At 39.9% G+C, this 13735-nt stretch overlaps 1 protein-coding gene across 2 annotated transcripts in view; it reads left to right on the top strand.

Annotated features, from left to right (window-relative positions):
• Window positions 1-11519, top strand: part of LOC128640011 (fructose-bisphosphate aldolase B) — a 47010-nt gene extending 35491 nt beyond the window's left edge. For both annotated transcript variants that reach the window (XM_053692312.1, XM_053692311.1), the window contains exons 3-9: window positions 6675-6886; window positions 6964-7018; window positions 7193-7353; window positions 7604-7687; window positions 9685-9859; window positions 10053-10252; window positions 11063-11519. In XM_053692312.1, coding sequence (XP_053548287.1) covers window positions 6675-6886; window positions 6964-7018; window positions 7193-7353; window positions 7604-7687; window positions 9685-9859; window positions 10053-10252; window positions 11063-11158 — 983 coding nt within the window. In that variant the 3' untranslated portion in view covers window positions 11159-11519. The remainder of the gene's footprint in view (window positions 1-6674; window positions 6887-6963; window positions 7019-7192; window positions 7354-7603; window positions 7688-9684; window positions 9860-10052; window positions 10253-11062) is intronic.
• Window positions 11520-13735: the final 2216 nt, after the last annotated feature.

The following is a 13735-nucleotide window of genomic DNA, read 5'->3' as shown; positions in this document are numbered from 1 at the left end:
ACCAATAAGCAAGTACAACTCAGGTTCTGAACCAAAAATGGGCTGGCTTTTTATGCATAAATTCGTGCTTTTCACATAGATGCCAAGAGAACGAATAAAAATTGATAAGAGTAAATTAGAAAGTTACTTAAAATTGCATGCTGTATCTGAATCATGAGTTTATTTTTGATTTTAGTGTCCCTTTAAATGAAAATGAGGGGGGTATACTCATGTTAAGATTTATTTAAATGTCTATGATGGACACCATTTAATTTTAACCCCTTCACTTTTTTTTTTTTTTTTTAGACAACTCAAGATATTGATCTAGGCTCATTTTGGTATTTCATGCCACCACTTTGCCTCCAAATACGATCATATAAAAAATAGTTTATTTATTTTTTATTTTTTTCTCACACACTTTGGGTTTATCACTGAAATTTACATAATTATGACACAAATGCTTCGCTGGGATCCCCTTATTTCAGAAATAGCAGACATGCATAGCTTTGCCATTGGTTTTTGGCATTTAGAAAGCCGCTAATTGCAGCTGTGTACCACACTTCTTAAATTCCAGGCAGTGAAGGGTTAGTTAGCTGGTAAGGGAAATAGTATTGTAATGTAGCTATTACCCTCCTACCTGACACCTCCCTGATCCCTTACTAAACAGCTTCCCCCCCTGACACACACTCATCCCCACCATCTTAGGTACTGGCAGATAATCTGCCAGTATGCCGTTTTTTAATTTTTTTAATTTTTTTTTTTTATTTTTTATTTTTCCCCAAAAGTGCAAGGGTCCACTCCCCACCGCCCCATACCAATATTTTTTTTTTTTTTGTAGTGTAGGGCCGCCTTCCCTCACACCTCCCGCCGGCAATAACCGAGATAGTTATAGACTGTCACTGTCTAACGATCTGGTAATCTGCCTACCTATGCTGATGGAGCACCAATTGTGCTCCGTTACCACATGAAGACAGATGTTGGAAGCCCAGGAACAGCAAGTCTGTCACTTGAAAACCGGGACTGCTGGAGCTTCCTGAAGCTGTTACGTAGATCTAAGTTATGCGGTACAACGTGCTATGTAACGCATGACTTAGATCTGTCATTAAGGCGCAAGGGATTTAAATACTTTTAAATTTGCTTTATTCTCTTGGTATCACTGAAGAGTAAAGCTAGGTATGCTGATAGTAACTTAGGAGTGCGCACGTCTCTAACATTCTATTGCAGCAGTGTTTGCCACTATGCATAACATTAGAAATATAATATGTGAGCTACTATATATGTCTGGGCTATCTGTATACTTTTTGTAATGGTATCAATAAGTTAGTTTCTTCTATAAGGTACGACAAGTCCACAGATTCATCCATTACTTGTGGGATATTATCTCCTCCTGCTAACAGGAAGTGGCAAAGAGCACCACAGCAGAGCTGTCTATATAGCTCCACCCCCCAGTCATTCTCTTTGCCTATTCTAAGTATTAGGAAGGGTAAAGTGAAAGAGGTGATAAAATATTAGTTTTTAATTTCTTCAAGCAAGAGTTTTTTGTTTTAAATGGTACCGGTGTTTACTATTTACTCTCAGGCAGCAGATGGATGAAGACTTCTGCCTGGAGGATGATGATCTTAGCATTTGCAACTAAGATCCAGTGCTGTTCCCACAGAGGCTGAGGGGTACAAGAGACTTCAGTGTGAGGAACGTTATCATGCTATATAGCAGTGAGGTATGTTCAGTCATTTTTTCTGGAGAGACTGTGTAATTCAGAAAGGCTGACAGTATCCCCATGAGGGTAAGGGTAAGCAGTAATCCTAAGAGCTATATAAAGGCATTACTAAGCTTGCATAAGGGGCTAATTACAAATTTGGTTGACACTGAGTTTTGAATGTTTGTGGGCAAACTTTTTATGAACTGGGAGTGCTGTTAACGTTTTATGGGCAATAACGATTTTTGGGCAACTTTATTGAGGGTACACTTGGCTTATTTTTGGGTCTCAGAACCCACATGGCTAGTTTAAAACCGCTCTGGTGCGGTTCTTTGAGGCTGTAGAGACATCGAGTTGCACACTTGGTTTCATGCAGCAAGCTCCAACTCCTGAGGGCCCTTGTGAATGTTTTGGGACAAATCAAAGCTTTAACCCCATATTTACTATCCCTGAGGGCAGGTAGGCGCCACAGCAGGACTGTGGCAAGGTGCTGGGGGTGTTTTTTCCGGATTTAGGCCTAATTTCAATCCGGTTTGCATATTAAAGTGTTAAATGTTAAATTTCCTTCTCCATATCAGACACCATGCAGGATTCGTGGCAGACGGTCCCTAAGGTGGCAGGGAGCTATTTCTACCCTGGCTAAGCGTACAACTATACCTATTGAGGACAGTTGTGCTTTCAAAGATCCTATGGATAAGAAAATTAGAGGGTCTCCTAAAGAAAATATTTGTTCATCAGGGTTTTCTTCTGCAACCTATAGTGGGGCATTGTTCCTGTAACTACTGCAGCTGCTTTTTGGTTTGAGGCTCTTCAGGTTGAGACCCCATTAGATGATATTCTGGATAGAATAAGGGCTCTCAAGCTAGCTAATTCTTTCATTACAGATGCTGCTTTTCAACTGACTATATTAGGGGCAAAGAATTCAGGTTTTGCCATTTTAGCACGTAGAGCGTTATGGCTTAAGTCCTGGTCTGCTGATGTGTCATCAAAATCTAAGCTTTTAGCTATCCCTTTCGAAGGTAAGACCCTATTCGGGCCTGAACTGAAAGAAATCCTTTCAGACATCACTGGAGGGAAAGGCCATGCCCTTCCTCAGGTTAAGACAACTAAGATGAGGACCAATCAAAATAATTTTCGTTCCTTTCAAAACTTCAAAGGTGGTTCCTCTTCCCCCGCTGCAAAACAAGAGGGGAATTTTACTCAATCCAAGTCAGTCTGGAGACCTAACCAGGCTTGGAACAAAGGTAAACAGGCCAAGAAGCCAGTTGATGCCATCAAGTCAGCATGAAGGGGTAGCCCCCGATCTGGGACCGGCTCTAGTAGGGGGCAGACTTTCTCTCTTTGCTCAGGCTTGGGCAAGAGACGTTCAGGACTCCTGGCCTTTGAAATCGTAACCCAGGGGTATCTTCTAGATTTCAAAAATTCTCCCCCAAGGGGGAGATTCCATCTTTCTCAATTGTTGGTAAACCAGACAAAAAGAGGCGTTCTTACGCTGTGTAGAAGACCTATATACCATGGGAGTGATCTGCCCAGTTCCGGAAAAAGAACAGGGGCAGGGGTTTTACTCCAATCTGTTTGTGGTTCCCCAAAAAGAGGGAACCTTCAGACCAATTTTAGATCTCAAGATCCTAAACAAATTCCTCAGAGTTCCATCCTTCAAGATGGAGACCATTCGGACTATTTTACCAATGATCCAGGAGGGTCAATATATGACCACCGTGGACTTAAAGGATGCGTACCTACACATCCCTATCCACAAAGATCATCACCAGTTCCTCAGGTTCGCTTTTCTGGACAAGCATTACCAGTTTGTGGCTCTTCCCTTCGGGTTGGCCACAGCTCCCAGAATTTTCACAAAGGTGCTAGGGTCCCTTCTGGAGGTTCTAAGGCCGCGGGGCATAGCAGTGGGGCCTTATCTGGACGATATCTTAATCCAGGCGTCAACTTTCCAACTAGCCAAATCTCACACGGATATCGTGTTGGTTTTTCTAAGATCTCACGGGTGGAAGGTGAACGTAAAAAAAGAGTTCGCTTCTTCCTCTCACAAGAGTTCCATTCCTGGGAACTCTGATAGATTCGGTGGACATGAAAATTTTTCTGACGGAGGTCAGGAAATCAAAGATTTTAACCACCTGCCGAGCTCTATATTTCATACCTCGGCCGTCAGTGGCTCAGTGTATGGAGGTAATTGGACTAATGGTAGCGGCAATGGACATAGTTCCGTTTGCTCGCTTACATCTCAGACCACTGCAACTATGCATGCTCAATCAGTGGAATGGGCATTATGCAGATTTATCTCCTCCGATAAATCTGGATCAAGAGACCAGAGACTCTCTTCTTTGGTGGTTGTCACGGGATCATCTGTCCCAGGGAATGTGTTTCCGCAGGCCAGCATGGGTTATAGTCATGACGGACGACAGCCTATTGGGCTGGGGTACAGTCTGGAATTCCCTGAAAGCACAGGGTGTGTGGACTCAGGAGGAGGCTCTCCTCCTGATAAATATTCTAGAACTGAGAGCGATATTCAACGCTCTTCAGGTGTGGCCTCAGCTGGCTTCGCCCAGATTCATAAGATTCCAGTTGGACAACATCACGACTGTAGCATATATCATTCATCAGTGGGGAACAAAGTTCTCTAGCGATGATAAAGGTTACCAAAATAATTTGATGGGCAGAGACTCACTCTTGCCATCTATCAGCAATCTATATCCCAGGAGTGGAGAACTGGGGAAGCGGATTTTCGAAGTTGTCAGACATTTCATCCTGGGGAGTGGGAACTCCATCCGGAGGTGTTTGCACAATCGATTCATCAATGGGGCACACCAGAATTGGATCTGATGGCATCTCGTCAGAACGCCAAACTTCCTTTCTATGGGTCCAGATCAAGGGATCCTCAGGCAGTACCCTGGCTTATGTGTTTCCACCATTTCCTCTCCTTCCTCGTGTGATTGCCAGAATCAAGCAGGAGTGAGCTTCGGTGATTTTGATAGCACCTGCGTGGCCACGCAGGACTTGGTATGCAGACCTGGTGGACATGTCATCTCTTCCACCATGGACGCTGCCACTGAGACAGGACCTTCTGATTCAAGGTCCGTTCCAGCATCCAAATCCTAGTTTCTCTGCGGCTGACTGCCTGGAGATTGAACGCTTGAATTTATCCAAGCGGGGATTCTCTGAGTCGGTCATGGATACCTTGATTCAGGCTCAAAAGCCTGTCACTAGGAAAATTTATCATAAGATATGACGTAAATATCTTTATTGGTGCGAATCCAAAGGCTACTCATGGAGTAAGATCAGGATTCCTAGGATTTTGTCCTTTCTCCAAGAAGGATTGGAGAAGGGGTTATCGGCTAGTTCCCTGAAGGGACAGATATCTGCTTAATCAATCTTACTGCACAAGCGTTTGGCAGATGTGCCAGACTTTCAGTCGTTCTGTCAGGCTTTAGTTAGAATCAAGCCTGTGTTTAAACCTGTTGCTCCGCCATGGAGTCTGAATTTAGTTCTTAACGTTCTTCAAGGGGTTCCGTTTGAACCTATGCATTCCATAGATATTAAACTTTTATCTTGGAAAGTTCTGTTTTTAGTTGCTATCTCTTCGGCTCGAAGAGTTTCTTAGCTATCTGCATTGCAATGCGACTCGCCTTATCTGGTTTTCCATGCTGATAAGGTGGTTTTGCGACCAAACCTGGATTCCTTCCTAAGGTTGTTACCAATAAGAATATTAATCAGGAAATTGTGGTTCCTTCTCTGTCCTAATCCTTCCTCTAAGAAGGAGCGTCTGTTGCACAACCTGGATGTAGTTCGTGCTTTAAAATTTTACTTGCAAGCAACCAAGGATTTCCGTCAAACATCTTCATTGTTTGTTGTCTCTTCTGGAAAACATAGGTCAAAAAGCTACGGCTACCTCTTTCTTTTTGGCTGAAAATCATCATCCGTTTGGCATACGAGTCTGCTGGACAGCAGCCTCCTGAAAGAATTACAGCTCACTCTACTAGAGCGGTGGCTTCCACATGGGCTTTTAAAAATTATGCTTCTGTTGAAAAGATTTGTAAGGCTGCGACGTGGTCTTCACTTCATACCTTTTCCAAATTTTACAAATTTGATACTTTTTGGGAGAAAAGTTCTTCAATCAGTGGTGCCTTCTGTTTAGCCATCTGTCTTGTCCCTCCCGTTCATCCGTGCCCTGTAGCTTTGGTATTGTATCCCACAAGTAATGGATGAATCCATGGACTCGTCGTACCTTTATAGAAGAAAAGTAAATTTATTCTTACCTGATAAATTAATTTCTTCTATGGTACGACGAGTCCACGGCCCGCCCTGTCATTTTTAAGACAGATTGAAGTTTAAAATAAAAAAATATAGTCACCTCTGCACCTTTTAGTTTCTCCTTTTTCTTCCTGTACCTTCGGTCGAATGACTGGGGGGTAGAGCTAAGGGGGGAGCTATATAGACAGCTCTGCTGTGGTGCTCTTTGCCACTTCCTGTTAGCAGGAGATAATCTCCCACAAGTAATGGATGAATACGTGGACTCGTCGTGCCATAGAAGAAATTAATTTATCAGGTAAGCATAAATTTACTTTTTATTTAATAGCGGGTGCTGCTCACTATTTTTGCTTGTTACATTGTTGCAAACACAGATGGGTAAAGTCACGTGCACACTCCTGAACTCGCCTAGCTTTACTCTTTAACAAAGGATAATAGATGTAAGCAACATTGATAATAGAAGTAAATTGGGAATGATAAAAATGCCATGCTCTATCTCTAATACATTGAAGTATAATTTTCACCTTTTACTGTCTCTAATTGTTTATTTTTTTCTGCTTTGATCTACATAAAAGATGTCATACAATTATTTTTACAACCAGCTTTATTAAAACTGAGCAAACCACTATGGTTTGATTAATATTAATTAAATGCAAATTCATTCTGTTTACTTCTCCTCCCCTTTTACCCACTGCCAAAACATAGCAACATTATTTTAGACCCTATTTCCTTGCAGGCACTATGGGAAGCAGGCTCAAGCGCATCAATGTGGAGAACACTGAGGAGAACCGACGTACATTTCGTGATCTCCTTTTCACTTCAGATGCATCTGTGAATAAGTATATTGGTGGTGTCATTCTCTTCCACGAAACTCTCTATCAGAAGTCTAGAAATGGCGTTCCCTTCACAAAAATCCTTAAAGATCTTGGCATTGTTGTTGGAATAAAGGTTGGTATGTGGTTTGGGGTTTAGGTTTGGGCAGTTGTCTTATGAACTGTGGTCTCACGCTCTCACTTTTCTTACAGGTAGATAAAGGCACAGCTCCTTTAGCTGGCACTGATGGAGAAACAACAACTCAGGGTTAGTTACTATTGATGACCAGTATATTCAACCCATGCCCTGGTTTCACTGTGTAATAAAAAAAAAAAATACACACATACACATTATTGAAACATTTCTGGCTTGTAAATCTTAAAACTTCTGTCTTTCCTTCTGAATATTCATATATATACATTTTTTATTTTTTTTTGTAAGGTCTGGATGGTCTAGCAGAGCGTTGTGCTCAGTATAAGAAGGATGGGGCAGACTTTGCCAAATGGCGGTGTGTGCTTAAAATCTCAGACTCTGCACCCTCAAGTCTTGCTATATATGAAAATGCTAATGTATTGGCCCGATATGCCAGCATCTGCCAACAGGTGACTCTTCTACTTTTCCCATAACTATTGATAGTCTACCTCTGTGTCTGCCTTGGTAATCAATATTTATTGTAAATGTCTGATCTATTCATTTTAAAACCTGTTGTGTATATCATGCTGTAAAATACTGTCTCAGTGGATTTTGTTTTTTACGATTTATTTACCAGCTGCAAATATGTTCTAGCTATTTCACTCTTGGATGCAATAAACGCACATTATTTGTCTGATGCTTACTCTGCTAATCTCACAGAATGGTCTTGTTCCAATTGTGGAGCCTGAAATTCTATGTGATGGATCTCATGACCTCCAGAGATGTCAGTATGAGACTGAAAAGGTGAGTACACAGAATAGAATATATATTTTTTTTGACTACCGAAAAGAAATCTCTAACTTTCACAGTAAAAAGTATCCATTTAAATTAATTTAGCCCCATGTCTGTTATGAAAGTCGATTAACGGGATTGTCTGATATCAGGTTTTCGGACTAATTAAGGACATATAATGTTGCAACGTAAAGGCCTTGTGTATTTAAAGTCATACATATTTTTTCTAACTTTGACCCCCAATATCTGTTACACATCTACAACCACCAAAAAACACCCATGCTTAAATAGTTTGTAAATTTTTTCCTGAGTTTAGAAATACCCAATGTTTACATGTTCTTTGCTTTTTTGCAAGTTATAGGGCAATAAATACAAGAAGCAATTTCCAAACCATTCCCCCCCCCCCCTCAATTAGCTATATATACATTGGAACAATCTCTGTCAGGAATCCCTGAATATCCCTTAGTGTGTGTATTGAGCCGGTTGTTCGTTCCTGTGAGTGTGCTTGTATGTATGTATTTTGTTTTATTTTTTTTTAGTAGACAACCCATAGTATTGATCTAGGCCCATTTTGGTATATTTCATGCCACCATTTCACTGCCAAATGCTTTAGGTTTTGGACTGAAATTATTTACAAACCGCTTGTGCAATTATGGCACAAATGGTTGTAAATGCTTCTCTGGGATCCCCTTTGTTCAGAAATAGCAGACATGTATGGCTTTGGCATTGCTTTTTGGTAATTAGAGGGCCGCTAAAGCCCGCTGCACACCACACTTGTATTATGCCCAGCAGTAAAGGGGATAATTAGGTAGCTTGTAGGGTCAATTTTAGCTTTAGTGTAGAGATCAGCCTCCCACCTGACACATCCCACCCCCTGATCCCTCCCAAATGGCTCTTTTCCCTCCCTCACCCCACAATTGTCCCCGCCATCTTAAGTACTGGCAGAAAGTCTGCTAGTACTAAAATAAAAGGCTGTTTTTATTTTTTTAATATATATATTCTGCCTTGTAGGATTCCCCCTTAGCCCCCAACCTCCCTGATCTCCCCTCCCACCCTCTACCTATTTGCCGCCATCTTGAGTACTGGCAACTGCCAGTACCCAGTTTGCCATATCATTACCTTTTTTTATTTAAAAAAAAAAAACAACAAAAAAACACAAAACCCAATTTTTCTGTAGTGTAGCTGCCCCCCTTAAAACCCACCCCCCATCTCCTCCCAGATCCCTTGGATACAATTTTCCCCCCTTCTCTCTCCCTCCTTCCCTTAACACTTTGTCCCATAGTATGCCTAAAAATGTTATTGCAGGATGCCTCTATCGAGGCATTACTGCAATAACATGAAAGTGGCAGGAAGCGGTCAGGATCACTTCCACCCCTGACGTACAGGGTACGTCGTTGGTCATTAACGTTTTTTTGTAAGGCGTACCCTGTACAACGTTGGTTGTTAAAGGGATACTAAACCCAAATTATATATATATTTTTTTCTTTTATGATTCAGATAGTGCATACAATTTTAAGCAACTTTCTAATTTACTCCTATGAATTTTTCTTCATTCTCTTGCTATTTTTATTTAAAAAAACAAGAATAAAAGCTTAGGAGCCAGAACATTTTAGGTTCAGCACCATGGATAGCGTTTGCTCATTGGTAGCTACATTTAGCTACAAATAAGCAAGCATAACCTAGATTCTGATGAACCAAAAATGGGCTGGCTCTTAAGCTTTACATTCCTGCTTTTTAAATAAAGATGGCAAGAGAACAAAGAAAAATGGATAATAGGAGTAAATTAGAAAGTTTCTTAAAATTGCATGCTCTATCTGAATCAAAGAGAAAATTTGGGTTTAGTGTCCCTTTTTAATGTAGAGTGAATGTTTTTGGGGAAACTCTCCCCTTCCTCAATCAAGTGCATAATGTGAATTTAAATGCAAATAGCCCCTCCCCCTGAGAGAGAGAATGTATATGGAGGTGTTTATTCCTTTGTAAATCTGACTCCACCAATGTGTGCTTTTCAGGTACTGTCTGCTGTGTATGCTGCACTTATTCAGCACCACGTCTACCTGGAGGGAACACTGTTAAAACCAAACATGGTTACAGCTGGTCAGTCCTGTCCACAGAAATTTACTCCAGAGCAAGTTGGAATGGCTACTGTCACTGCATTGAGACGCACAGTCCCTGCTGCTGTGCCAGGTAAAAATGTCTTTAAAATATTTCCCTTTGTCCTAATATATAATTGATTAAAGGGGCAGTAAAGTTAAGCTATCATGATTCCGATAGAGCGTGTCTGTCTCTCTCGTTTTTGTTGTGCTTTTTTTTTTTTTTTTTTTTTTTTTTCCACTCCTTCTAGATCATCTCTGAACAGCCCTTTTGTGCTTTTTTTCAGGCATCTGCTTCCTCTCCGGAGGTCAAAGTGAAGAGGAAGCGTCACTCAATCTGAATGCTATGAACCGCTGCACTCTCGCCAGGCCTTGGCGTGTATCGTTCTCCTATGGGCGTGCACTACAGGCTTCTGCACTCTCAGCCTGGCTTGGGAAACCTGAGAATGAGAAAGCTGCTCAAGTGGCCTTCCTTAAGCGTGCACAGGTGAGACTGTTATCCATGTGACAAAGATGCTCAAAGCTGACCGATTATGAGATTCTCAGAAGTTTAAAGTGAACTTTTTTTTGAGTGTTACACTATTACAGTTCAGTGTAATTTCAGCTGAATATGAAGTCAGTTCTGCAACTCCCTGGGTATTGTGGTTGATATCACCATAAAATATAAGTTAGCATCAATCAGTTCACCAAAACATATCTTGCTTTTGTATGAAACTCTCCCTAGAAAAACAAAATTCTGTAACCTTTGTTTTCAAAATGCTGCAAGCTTTGCAGCATTTTGAAAACTTAAAGGGACACTGAACCCAATTTATTTATTTTTTTCTTTTGTGATTCAGATAGAGCATACAACTTTCTAATTTACTCCTATTATCAAAATGTCTTCATTCTCTTGGTATCTTTATTTTAATAGCAAGAATGTAAGTTTAAAAGCTGGACCATTTTTGGTGAACAACCTGGGTTGTTGCTGATTTGGTGGATAAATTCACCCACCAATAAACGAGTGTTGTCCAGCAATCTGAACCAAAAATTGTCTGGTTCCTTAGCTTTGATGCCTTTTTCAAATAAATTGTTTTTTGTTTTGTGTTTTAATTCTGAGGCTATAAAACCATCTTATCTACCTTGCAAATGCTGGTATCCCAGGGATCCAAAATATCTGCATAGATCCTGTCTTATTCTGAGCATTTTCCATATATATTTCACAATGTCTAGTGCTTGCAACCACATTGGTACCATCTTGTTACCCCAGTTTTATAATTGGCAATAACCTGTATTTTCTGTGTTCTGTTTTCTCTTGCAGATTAATAGTCAAGCATCTGTCGGTCAGTACGTACCATCTGGATCATCAGATAGTGCTGCTTCTCAGTCCCTCTTCCAGCCTAGTTACACCTACTAAAGATCATCTAGAATGTTGAATATTTCAGTTTTCCCTACCAATAAATCATGGCCATTTCTCCCATAACAAATGTATATTGTCAATTAACCTCAAATTAAATGGCCCTTTCCGTTTATGCAAATATATAGGGGCCTAGGCCCGTACAACGGTTCTGAGAGGGCAATTCATCTGGACACACTCTGGAGCAAAAACAATTTTTCTACCTCCAATACTCCTCTTTTCTGACTATGGGTTATGCTAGCACAGACAACATTCCGAAATGTGAATCCTCAAGTATTCCTAAGTTCCATGTCTAATTGACTCTTGTTGAGACTACATTCCTGCTCTTGAATTTATTAATTAAAATTGTACTAAAAATGTGTTTTCTGTTTGATTTTCTGTGTGCCTGGTATAGAACCCCCTAATCATTCTTTGGTTTTCTCCCTTTGGTGACCAGCGTAGAACCTTGCAAAATAGATATATTGTTATAATGTTGGTGTGTTTCTATAAAAGAACCCAAAAACCAATAGTGTCGCTTGCCTCCCCCCCCTCCTGGCCTTTTTTTATTGGGCACACCACCAAGCTGATTTTACTGAGCACCCAGCTAAAATTTAAGCCAATGTTAAAGGGCCGTAATACCCAAATGTTGAAACACTAGAAAGTGATGCAGCATAGCTGTAAAAAGCTGACTAGAAAATATCACCTGAACTTCTCTATGTAAAAAGAAAGATATTTTACCTCAAAAGTTCCTCAGTAGCCACATCCCATTGTAAAGGACTTCTAAGCAGCAAATCAGTAGGTCTGTCCCGGGACAGCCGAAGGATTGAGTCTCAGGCACTCATGTTTTCCTATTCAGTTTAAGGAAGTTTACTATGAGATCACAGTAAAAGAGTTCATGACCTCAGCATTGCTGATGTTGATTGGCTGCAGTTCATTCATTTTTTTTATTATTTTTTTTACCTGCAGCTGGGCAGCAGCGGAGTATGACTTTTTTTTTAAATATTATTTTTTATTGATTTCACATACACAAACCGATTCAACAAAAAATTTTTTTTACAGCATTTTGTAATAAATATATCATCTCTTCTAATAATTTGAGAGAAAATAAAATAAATACCTATATAATTATAGGTTACATCATGAAAGCATGCCAGGACCTTGAATGGGTCATATATGTACAAGAAAAAAGAAAAAAACCAGACCGTGTCTTAATTGACTTACAAGCATGAATAAGAACAAAATAATACTCTCCATGTAATAAAACAATACTTAGTTAAAAGGGAAAATGTTTCTTTTCATCTCAATTATCAGCTCAAGCATTCTCCCCCTGACCTAGCCCATCGTCCGAATTATCAGACATTCTAATCTAAGATATATCCAGGACTTAGGGACATGTCATTCATCATTCTATAGAGACCACCTCCACATAAAGCATACAAAATGAGTGTGACAAACAAAAACAACAACCAAAACAAAACAAAAGGAGAAAAAGAAAAAAAAAACCCACATACACCCCCATCCCTTCACCCCCCTACCCCTCCACCGATGTCACTACTTCTTCGATGCGGGTCGACCACCATCCGGGGTAATGACCTGCTAAGATATTTTGAAGGATGAAAGTAGAATTGCTTATTGGCTTAACTATTTGAATTTGGGTTTTATTCGGGAGTGATTTAATTACTCCCTCCCATTTAGAGAAAAAAGCCTGAATCTGATCACTATTTGTAACTGAAATATTATATTGTTCTAAGATTATTTGCATGATTACTGCTTTCTCAAATTCACTAAATTTGGGCGCATGTGTCGCTTTCCAGTTCCTGAAAATGAGATTTCGAGCTAATATCAGTATGGTATTTAACAATTTATAATCCTTACATCTCGTTGAATATCTAACTAGAAAAAAAATGTCTCGAGAGGTTATGATGAATGTAGGATTGACTGTCTGTTTGATCCAGAAGGATATTTTACACCAGAATTGGGATATCTTGGGGCATAACCATAAACAGTGCAAGATATCTGCGTTCTCTTTACTACATCTTGTACATAAATGAACATTCTTAGACCAAATAGACATTTTGCCAGGAGTAATATATACATTATATAAAAATTTTAAATGTGACTCGCGCCAAGCTGTAGGAACCCAAGAATCATAAATTATTTGAAGGCTTCCCTGTATATCCGATGCATCTAAATCTGGAAAAAAATTTAACCGCATATACGTGATTTGTCTTGCTTTATTATTAGAATTCAGAATTTTATAGAAAGTAGAGATGGAAAATTTACCTGCTTGAAATATTTTTATCCCAATTGCTAAGGGCCCCGTCGACCAATTTGGTTTAAATTCTTTTTGGAGATTTGCTACATAATGTCGGATCTGTAGGTAAGCAAAAAATCTTTGCTTTGTATGTCATACTTAGAACAAATAGAGCCAAATGAGTCAATTGTACCGTCTGATAACAGCAACTGTTTAACATAGTTTAGTCCCTTTCCCCCCCACCTCTGAAACACTTGAGCGTCATATCCTGGTTGAAACTCAGGATTTCCTTGAATTGGTAAGAATTCGGTTGCATATGGATTAACCTGAATTTCAAAGCAGTA

This window comes from Bombina bombina, chromosome 9 (genome assembly GCF_027579735.1).
Source record: "Bombina bombina isolate aBomBom1 chromosome 9, aBomBom1.pri, whole genome shotgun sequence".
Classification (NCBI taxonomy): Eukaryota; Metazoa; Chordata; class Amphibia; order Anura; family Bombinatoridae; genus Bombina; species Bombina bombina.
This window is presented reverse-complemented; position numbering and strand designations above follow the sequence as displayed.